The sequence below is a fragment of the Cynocephalus volans genome, chromosome X, assembly GCF_027409185.1.
Source record: "Cynocephalus volans isolate mCynVol1 chromosome X, mCynVol1.pri, whole genome shotgun sequence".
Classification (NCBI taxonomy): domain Eukaryota; kingdom Metazoa; phylum Chordata; class Mammalia; order Dermoptera; family Cynocephalidae; genus Cynocephalus; species Cynocephalus volans.
In genome coordinates, this window is record NC_084478.1 from 36,799,010 (window position 1) to 36,810,519 (window position 11,510).

The window sequence follows — 11,510 nt, forward strand, 5'->3', positions numbered from 1 at the left end:
GAATAATAGTACAAACAAATATAAATAAAAGTTTCATTTCTATGAAAAATTCAAGAAATTGATATCCTCAGCAAAACTAATCAAGAAAAAAAGTATAATTCACACTGATAAGTCTGAAATAACCACTGAAACAAAATAAATCATTTGCAAAACCTTTACAAGTAAATTTGAAAACCTCTGTGAAATGGATGATTTTCTTGAACATATAATTTACAAAAGCGTATTCCTGTTGGAAAAAAACAAACAAAAACAAAAACAGAAACAAAAACAAACAACAAAAAAAAACAGATCAATGGAAGAAAATGAAATTCTCTTAAAAAAAAAAAAAAAAAAAAAAAGGAGTAGGTTTGAATTGCTTTATTGGAAATCCTACTATATCCCCAAAGACCAGATGCTAATAAAATTACATAATCTCTGGCAGAGCCTATAAAAAAGAAGGGAAACTCAGAAGTTTCTTTTAAATTTATTTTTAACTTTTATTTATTATTTTATTGTTGTAAGAACACATAACATCTACTCTCGTAATTTTTATGTACATAATACAGTATTGTTAACTAAAGGCACTATGTTGTACAGCAGATCTCTAGAACTTAATCATCTTGCATAACTGAAACTTTATACCACTGAATAGCAACTCACCATTTTCCCCTCACATCCAGCCCCTGGCAGCAACCATTCTATTCTCTGCTTCTATGTGTTTCACTAGTTTAGATACCTCATATAAGTGAAATCGTGAAGTATTCGTCCTACTATGGCTGGCTTATGTCACTTAGCGTAAAGTCCTCCAATTTCATTCTTCTTGTCACATATGGTAAGAGTTGCTTCTTTTTAAAAACTGAATAATATTTCACTGTATGTATCCAGCACATTTTGTGTCCCCATTCATTAATTGATAGACAGGTTGCTTCCATCTTGGCTAATGTGAATGATGCTGCATAGTGGTGCAGATATTTCTTCAAGATCCTACTTTCAATTCTTTTGGATAAATAACTAGAAGTGGAATTGATGGGTTATATGATACCATTATTTTTAATACTTTTAAAAGAAGCAAATATAGCATTTGTATCTAGATTTGATAAATATTCCACAAAAAATAAAACTACAAACCAATCTTATTTTGATTCTTCTTAAATCTTATAAATGGTGAATGATATTAATACATTTTCTAATATTTTACAAGAATTTCCTTTTAAAAATCAATCCTACATGTTAATGGAATATTTTGGAAGAGGAAGAGGCTTGTATTCTCTTTACACATGTTTTATTTACCATTTCTGTGAAGGTATTTAAACTGTGTTTGGATGCTGGAAAAGACTGACAAAATTCAACAAACATTCTTGATAAAAGCACTTAATGGACTAAGAATCAATGAAAACTTCTTTAACTATAGATAGAAAGATAATCAATAAATGGTAGAATAGATAAATTAGATAGATAGAATGATGGATAGATACATAGGTAGATAGATAAGTGGGTGGATAGATGGACAGATGGACACATCTCATCATAAAGCTAGCTAGCATCTCACTTAAGGGTGATACAAGAAAGGCATTCTTGCTAAAAGCAGTAAGAAGACATTGATGACCACACCTATGAATTAATTCATTGAATGATAAAGCCAACGAAATTAAAACGAAGAAAACAATTAAAAATGTAAGGATTTGAATGAAGTAATAAAACTCTCTATTTGCAGATGATATGATAATGTACAAAAATAGAGAAGTAATGCTAAAACTAACAATACAATAACAATACAATATAAACAATAAGGTTATCCACTTGGTGGAATGCAAAATCAGGATGCAAGATATGATAATCTTCATATTTATAAATAATACTCAGAAGTTATAATGGAATAAATAACTCCCTACAATAGTTACAAGAAAGTTAAAGCAAATTTTAAAAAATGATACAATTACCAAACCAAATATATTCAAATATCCATATGAGGGAAATATTTGCTTTTTCTTGAAAGACAGCAAAATATATTTGAACCACTTCTTCTTGTGCAGGATGACTCAACATCATAAAGATATCAATGATTCCAAAACTGATATGTAAATCTAACATGATCCCAATGAAATTAAAAATATTTTTCTTAAACTAGACAAGTTGATCTTAAATTTTATACCAAAAAGTAAATATGCTAGATTATATAGGGGAGAGATGTGGGAGACTAATCACCATATGAAAATATATCATAGCAGTTTCATAAATAAAATGACTTGAAATTGGTACATAAATGAACAGACAGAGCAATGGAGCAAAACAAAAAGTTCTGAAGGAAGTTTTGGACATTTAGATAAACAGAAGTCTAGAAAGTGAATAGCCATTTAAAAATGAAAATTTGGCCTTTCACAAGATGGCGCCGAAGGCGAAGAAGGAGGCTCCTGCCCCTGCCAAAGCCGAAGCGAAAGCAAAGGCTTTGAAGGCCAAGAAGGCAGTGCTGAAAGGTGTCCAAAGCCACAAAAAGAAGAAGATCCGCACATCACCCACCTTCCGGTGGCCCAAGACACTGCGGCTCTGGAGGCAACCCAAATATCCTCGAAAGAGCGCCCCCAGGAGAAACAAGCTTGACCACTATGCCATCATCAAGTTCCCCCTGACCACTGAGTCTGCCATGAAGAAAATAGAAGACAACAACACACTTGTGTTCATTGTGGATGTCAAGGCCAATAAGCACCAGATCAAACAGGCTGTGAAGAAGCTCTATGACATTGATGTGGCCAAGGTCAACACCCTGATCAGGCCTGATGGAGAGAAGAAGGCATATGTTCAACTGGCTCCTGATTATGATGCTCTGGATGTTGCCAACAAAATTGGGATGATCTAAACTTGAGTCCAGATGGTTAATTCCAAATATACAACTTTTTTCACCATAAAAAAAATAAAATAAAATAAAAAAATAAATAAAAATGAAAATTTGGATCTGTACTTCATACCATACATCAGAATAAACTTCAAATATTTAAGATATCTAATATATATTTATTTATTTATTTATTTATTTATTATTATTTTTTTTAATTTTATTTTGTCGATATACATTGTGGCTGATTATTGCTCCCCATCACCAAAACCTCCCTCCCTTCTCCCTCCCCCCTCCCCCCCAACAATGTCCTTTCTGTTTCCTTGTCATATCAACGTCAAGTAATTGTGGTTGTTATATCTTCTCCCCCCCCCCCAGTTTTGGGGGTGTGTGTGTGTGTGTGTGTGTGTGTGTGTGTGTGTGTGTGTGTGTGTGAATTTATATATTAATTTTTAGCTCCCACCAATAAGTGAGAACATGTGCTATTTCTCTTTCTGTGCCTGACTTGTTTCACTTAATATAATTCTCTCGAGGTCCACCCATGTTGTTGCAAATGGCAGTATTTCATTCGTTTTTATAGCTGAGTAGTATTCCATCGTGTAGATGTACCACATTTTTCGTATCCACTCATCTGATGATAGACATTTGGACTGGTTCCAACTCTTGGCTATTGTAAAGAGTGCTGCAATGAACATTGGGGAACAGGTATACCTTCGACTTGATGATTTCCATTCCCCTGGGTATATTCCCAGCAGTGGGATAGCTGGGTCGTATGGTAGATCTATCTGCAATTGTTTGAGGAACCTCCATACCATTTTCCATAGAGGCTGCACCATTTTGCAGTCCCACCAGCAATGTATGAGAGTGCCTTTTTCTCCGCAACCTCGCCAGCATTTATTGTTCAGAGTCTTTTGGATTTTAGCCATCCTAACTGGGGTTAGATGGTATCTCAGTGTGGTTATGATTTGCATTTCCTGGATGCTGAGTGATGTTGAGCATTTTTTCATATGTCTGTTGGCCATTTGTATATCTTCCTTAGAGAAATGCCTACTTAGCTCTTTTGCCCATTTTTTAATTGGGTTGCTTGTTTTCTTCTTGTAAAGTTGTTTGAGTTCCTTATATATTCTGGATATTAATCCTTTGTCAGATGTATATTTTGCAAATATTTTCTCCCACTCTGTTGGTTGTCTTTTAACTCTTTTAATTGTTTCTTTTGCTGTGCAGAAGCTTTTTAGTTTGATATAATCCCATTTGTTTATTTTTCCTTTGGTTGCCTGTGCTTTTGGGGTCGTATTCATGAAGTCTGTGTCCAGTCCTATTTCCTGAAGTGTTTCTCCTATACAAAATCAACACACAAAAATCAGTAGCATTTCTTTTCTCCAATAGTGAACATGCAGAACGAGAAATCAAGAAAGCCTGCCCATTTACAATAGCCACCAAAAAATTAAAATACTTAGGAATTGAGTTAACCAAGGAGGTGAAAAATCTCTATAATGAGAACTACAAACCACTGCTGAGAGAAATTAGAGAGGAAACAAGATGATGGAAAGATATCCCATGCTCTTGGATTGGAAGAATCAACATAGTGAAAATGTCCATACTACCCAAAATGATATACAAATTCAATGCATTCCCCATCAAAATTCCAAAGACATTTTTCTCAGAAATGGAAAAAACTATTCAGACATTTATATGGAACAATAAAAGACCACGCATAGCCAAAGCAATGCTGAGCAAAAAAAATAAAGCTGGAGGCATAACCCTACCTGACTTAAAGCTATACTACAAAGCAATAATAACCAAAACAATATGGTACTGGCATAAAAACAGACACACTGACCAATGGAATAGAATAGAGAATCCAGAAATCAACCCACACACTTACTGCCATCTGATCTTTGACAAAGGCACCAAGCCTATTCACTGGGGAAGGGACTGCCTCTTCAGCAAATGGTGCTGGGATAACTGGATATCCATATTCAGGAGAGTGAAACTAGATCCATACCTCTCACCGTATACTAAAATCAACTCAAAATGGATTAAGGATTTAAATATACACCCTGAAACAATAAAACTTCTAATATATTTTTAAAAAGAAATGCCTGATACCAAAACCAGGCAAAGATACAAGAAAACAAGAAAACTACAGGCCAATATCTGTGATGAACATAAATGCAAAAATTTTCAATAAAATACTAGCTAACAGAATACAGCAACACATACACAAAATTATAAACCATGATTAAGTGGAATTCATCCCAGGGACGCAAGTTTGATTCAACATATGCAAATCAATAAATGTGATACACCACATCAGTAAAATCAAAGTCAAAGACCCTGTGATCATCTCTATAGATGCTAAAAAAGCATTTGACAAAATTCAACATTCGTTCATGATAAAGACTCTCTACAATTAGGTATACATGGAAAGTATCTCAATATAATTAAAGCCATATACGATAAGCCCATTGCCGATATCATCCTGAATGGGGAAATGCTGAAAGCTTTTCCTTTAATAACAGGAACTAGACAAGGATTCCCACTCTCACCACTCCTGTTAAAAGTAGTGTTGCAAGTACTAGTCAGAACAATCAGAGAAGAGAAGGAAATAAAGGATATCTAGATTGTAAAAGATGAAGTCAAACTGTCCTTGTTTGCAGATGACATGATCCCATATATCGATTAGCCTAAAGCTAAGTTGCAGGATACAAAATCAACACACAAAAATCAGTAGCATTTCTATACTCCAACAGTGAACATGCAGAAAAAGAAATCAAGATAGCTAGCCCATTTACAATAGACACAAAAACATAAAATGTTTAGAAATGAAGTGAACCAAGGATGTGAAAAATCTCCACAATAAGAACTACAAACCACTGTTGAGAGAAATTAAAGAGGACACAAGAAAATGGAAAGATATCCCATGCTCTTGGAATAGAAGAATTAACATTGTGAAAATGTCCATACTACCCAAACTAATGTACAAATTCAATTCAATCCTCATCAAAATTTCAATGGCATTTTTCTCTGAATTGGAAAAAAACTATCCTAGCATTTATATAGAATAACAAAAGACCGTGAATAGCCAAAGCAATTCTGAGCAAAAAAATAAATAAATAAAAATAAGCTGGAGGCATAACACTACCTGACTTTAAACAATATTACAACGATCAGAGAGGTGCCCAGCCAGAGGCGCCCAGGATCCGTGGAGACCACACGCACTGTTGTGGCAGCGCGCTACCCAGCAGGTAGGCCTCGTCACCACTGCCCAACTCCATTCCCAGCCCGGCCGAGTGTGTGCTAACCAGAGAGGCACCTCCCAGGAGAGGCCCAAGACCCAAGGTGACCACACACCTGAGGCACCAGTGGGCAACCAAGCAGACACTGAGGCAGCTGTGTAAATTGGCAACCCCAGCAGCATCCTAGCCAGACAATAGTGTCAAACCTATGGACTGTGAAATCCCCTGCCACAATGATTAAACATCAAAGGAAAGATACCAGAAATATGAAAAATCAAGAAAGTACACCACCAAAGGGTAATAACTGTCAAGCTCTAGATCCTATAAAACAAGAAGCCCTTGAAATGTCTGACAAGGAATTTCGAGTGATAATTCTAAGGAAACTGAATGAGATACAAGAAAACTCAACTAGACAACATGATGAAATGAGGAAAAGTGTAGAGGATCTGAAAGAAGAAATGCACAAGGAAATGAATGCCCTGAAAAAGAATGTAGCAGAGCTTGCTGAGCTGAAGTATTCATTCAATGAAATAAAAAAACACATCAGAGAGTTTAACCAGCAGGCTTGCACAAGTAGAAGAGAGAACTTCTGACCTTGAAGTGGGCTGTTTGAAATAACACAGGCAGACCAAAAAAAAAGGAAGAAAAGAATTTAAAATATTGCGGAAAATCTAAGACAGATAGCAGACAACTGCAAGCTCTCTAACATCCAAATTGTGGGTATTCCAGAAGGAGAGGAGAAAGGAAAAGGTATTGAAAACCTATTCTGGAAAATAATAAAAGAAAACTTCCCAGGGGTAGGGAGAGATGCAGACCTTCAGATCCAGGAAGCTCAAAGGTCCCCAAAGAGATTCAATCCAAAAACATTCTCTACAAGACACGTTATACTCACATTACACTCAAAAGCAGCAAGAGGAAAGCATCAAGTCACCTATAAGGGAATCTCTACCAGACTAACAGGAGACTTCTCAACTGAAACCCTACAGATAAGAAGAAAGTGGAATGACATATTCAGAAGACTAAAAGAAAAAAATTGCCAGCCAAGAATTCTTTACCCAGCAAGGCTCCCCTTCAGAAATGAGGGAGAAATAGTGTATTTCCCAGACAAACAAAAATTGTGGGAGTTCACCACCACATGACCAGTCCTGCAAGAAATTCTCAAGGGAGTCCTTCATCTGGAATCTGAATAATGAATGTCACTACCATGGATATACAAGAAAGTGCAAAACCTGCTGTTAAAATAAAAATGCTAGTGAGAAAGAGCAAGAAGTTAAATCATGCCACCTCAAATATCCAACTAAAATTAAAAAGACAAATGAAAGGAGAAGTAAGGATCAAAAAATATTTACAACATCTAAACAAAAAGCAGTTAAATGACAGGAATTAAACAATACCTGTAAATAACTACCCTAAATGTGAATTGATTAAACTCCCCATTCAAAAGGCACAGACTGACTGATTGGATTAAAAAGCTTGACCCATGTATATGCTGTCTTCAAGAGACCCAATTCACATATAGAGACACACACACACTCTAAAAGTGAAGGGATGGAAAAAGATATACCATGCAAATGGAAATCAAAAATGAGCAGGAGTAGCTATTCTTATATTGGTGAAAATAGACTTTAAACCAAATACATAAAACGAGACAAAGAATGCCACTATATAATGATAAAAGGATCTATCCAGTTAGAAGACGTAACAATCATAAATATATATGCACCCAACACTGGAACACCCAAAAATATAAAGCACTCTTAGACCTAAAGAAATAAATAGGCCCTAATATGTTAATAGTGGGTGATCTGAACACTCCTCTCTCACTATGGGACAGATCTTAAAGGTAAAAGATAAACAAAGAGACACAGGACTTAATCTACACCTTAGACCAACAGGACCTGGCAGAAATATACAGAAAATTTCACCCAACAACTAAAGAATACACTTTCTTTTTATCAGCTCATGTAACATTCTCCAGGATACACCACATATTAGGTCACCAATCTAGCCTCAGCAAATTTTAAAAAATAATGAAATCTTTCCAAGTATCTTTTCAGACCACAATGGACAGAAACTGGAAATAAATAATAAGCAAAACACTGAAAACTGTACAAGTACATGGAAACTATACAATAGGCTCCTTAACAGCTTATAGGTCCTAGAAGAAATTAAACAGCAAATCCAAAAAATTCTAGAAACTAAAGAAAATAAAGATACAGAATACCAAAACCTGCGGGATACTGCAAAAGCAGTATTAAGAGGCAAATTTATTGTAATAAATGCTTACATCAAAAAAACAGAAAGACTTCAAGTAAATGACCTAGCACTACACCTCAAAGAAATTGAAATACAACAACAATCCAAACCTAAAGATAACAGAACGGAAAAAATAATTAAGATCACTGCAGAACTCAATGAAATAGAGACCCCCCCAAAATAGAAAAGATCAACAAAACAAAATGTTTTTTCAAGAAGATAAATAAAATAGACAAACCATTAGCTAGGTTAAAAAAAAAAAAAAAGAAGAGAGAACTAAGTAACAAAAATCAGAAATGAAAAAGGAGACATTAAAACCAACACCACAGACATACAAGGAATCACTAGAGACTATTATAAACAACTGTATGATAACAAATATGAAAATCTGAAAGATATGGATAAGTTTCTAGACTCATATAAACTACAAAGACCAAACCAAGAACAGACAGAAAACCTGAATAGGCCAAAGAGATTGAAGTGGTAATAAGCAATCTTCCAACAAAGAAAAGTCCGGGTCCAGATGCATTTACAGCTGAATTCTATCAAACTTTTAAAGAGGAGATAATACCAGTTTTCCTCAAACTATTCCAAATAATTGAAACAGAAGCTACTCCCCGAAACTCCTTGTATGATGCCAACATAACTCTGATACCAAAACCAGATAAAGACACAACAAAAAAAGAAAATTATAGGCCAATATCCTTGATGAACATAGATGTAAAAATCCTCAACAAAATACAAGCAATCAGAATACAGCAACATATTAAAAAAATTATACACTATGATCAAGTGGGATTCATCTCAGGGATGCAAGGATGGTTCAACATGCAAAAGTCAATAAATGTGATAAATCACATCAACAAACTTAAGGACAAAGACCATATGATTATCTCAATAGATGCTGAAATAGCATTTGACAAATTCAACATCCCTTAATGATAAAAAACTCTCAACAAATTAGTTTTAGAAGGAAAATATCTCTACAAAATAAAGGCTACTTATGACAAGCACATTGCCAGTATCATTCTGAATGGGGAAAAACTGAGGGCCTTTCCCTTAAGAACAAGAACAGAGAAGGACACCCACTCTCACCACTTCCATTTTACATAGTACTGGAGGTACAGGCCAGAGCAATGAGACAAGAGAAAGAAATAAAGGAAATCCAGACTGGAAAATAAAAAGTTAAAATTTTCATATTTTCAGATGATGTAATACTATATATAGAAAATCTAAAGATTTTATCAAAAACTCTTATAGCTGGTTAACAACTTCAGTAACATTGCAGAATACAAAATAAATGCCCCCAAAGCAGTTGCATTTATATACTCAAATAATGAGCTAATAGAAAGAGACATAAAGACAGTAAACCCATTTAAAATTGTCACAAAAATAATAAAATACTTAGGGATCAACTTAACAAGGAGATGAAAGACTTCTAATATGAGAACTACAAACCAGTTCTGAAAGAAATTAAAGAGGACACAAAAAGATGGAAAGATATTCCATGCTCTTGGATTGGAAGAATTAACATTGTTAAAATATCTATACTACCCAAAGTTATCTACAGATTCAATGCAATCTCCATCAAAATACCAATGACATTCTTCACAGAAACGGAAAAAAGCAATCTTCCCCTTCATGTGGAACAAAAAAAGACCCCAAATAGCCAAAGCAATCCTGAGCAAAAAAAATAAAGCCAGAGGCACAACACTACCTGGCTTCCAATTATGCTACAAAGCTATGGTACAAAACAGCATGGTACTCATATAAAAATAGACTTTCAAAACAATGGAGTAGAATTGAAAACCCAGAAATCACCCTTCAGGCTTGAAGCCATCTGATACTAGACAAAGGCAACAAAAATCTCCATTGGGGAAAACACTGCCTCTTCAATAAGTGGTGCTGGAAAAACTGAATATCCATATGCAGAAGAATGAAACTAGAGATGCACCTCTCACCATACAATAAAATCAATTCAAAATGGGTTGAAGACTTAAGGATAAGACCTGAAACTCTAACATTTTTAAGGAAAAATAAAGGTGAAACACTTCAGCAACTTGGTCTGGGCACAGACTTTATGAACATGAGCCCCAAAGCACAAGAAAATCTAAAGAAATGGGACTATCAAACTAAATAGTTGCTGCACAGCAAAGGAAACAATCAACAGAGTGAAATGACAAGCTACAGACTGGGAAAAAATTTTTGCCATCTACGCATCCAACAACGGGTTAATATCCATAATATACAAGGAAACCAAGAAATTATACAGTAAAATAAATATATAAATAAATAAATAAAGCAAATAACCCTATGAAAAAATGGGCAAAGGAGGGCCGACCCCATGGCTCACTCGGGAGAGTGCGGCGCTGGGAGCGCAGCAGTGCTGGGAGCCCCGAGGCCGCGGGTTCAGATCCTATATAGGGATGGCCGGTGCGCTTACTGGCTGAGTGCGGTCCCGGCGACACCAAGCCAAGGGTTACAATCCCCTTAGCGGTCACAAAAAAAAAAAAAAAAAAAAAATGGGCAAAGGAGCTGAATAGATATTTTTCAAAGGAAGACATGCAAATGACCAACAGATACACGAAAAAATGCTCAACATCACTAGTCATCCATCAGGGAAATGAAAATTAAAACTATGTTGAGATACCACCTCACCTCAGTTAGACTGGATATAGTCCAAAAGATGGAGAATAACAAATGCTGGTGAGGGCATGGAGAGAAGGGAAAACTCCTACTCTGTTGGTTTGACTGTAAGTTAGCACAACCACTATGGAAAACAGTATGGAGGTTTCTCAAACAACTACACATAGATCTTCCATACGATCCAGCAGTCTCTCTTCTGGGTATATACCCAGAGAAATGGAAATCATCATGTTGAAGGGATACCTGCACTCCCATGTTTATTGCTGCTCTGTTTATAATAACCAAGACATGGAACCAACCTAAATGTCCATCAATGAATGATTGAATAAGGAAACTGTGGTATATATATACACCATGGAATACTACTCTGCCATAAAAAAGAATGACATACTCCCATTTACAACAACATGGATTAGCCTGGAGAACCTTATGTTGAGTGTAATAAGCAAAGCACAGAGAGATAAATACGGCATGTACTCACTCAAATGTGGGAGCTAAGGAAGGAAGAAGGAAGGAAAGAAAGACCTCAGTGGTGCATTGGACTTGCAGAGGGAGAGAAC

The 11,510-nt window shown here is 35.5% G+C and overlaps 1 protein-coding gene across 1 annotated transcript; it reads left to right on the forward strand.

Moving 5' to 3' along the window:
* The first annotated feature begins 2,362 nt into the window (after positions 1–2,362).
* On the forward strand, positions 2,363–2,833 carry LOC134367465 (large ribosomal subunit protein uL23-like). The gene has a single exon (XM_063084224.1). The coding sequence runs from the start codon at positions 2,363–2,365 to the stop codon at positions 2,831–2,833; it is 471 nt and encodes a 156-aa protein (XP_062940294.1).
* Positions 2,834–11,510: the final 8,677 nt, after the last annotated feature.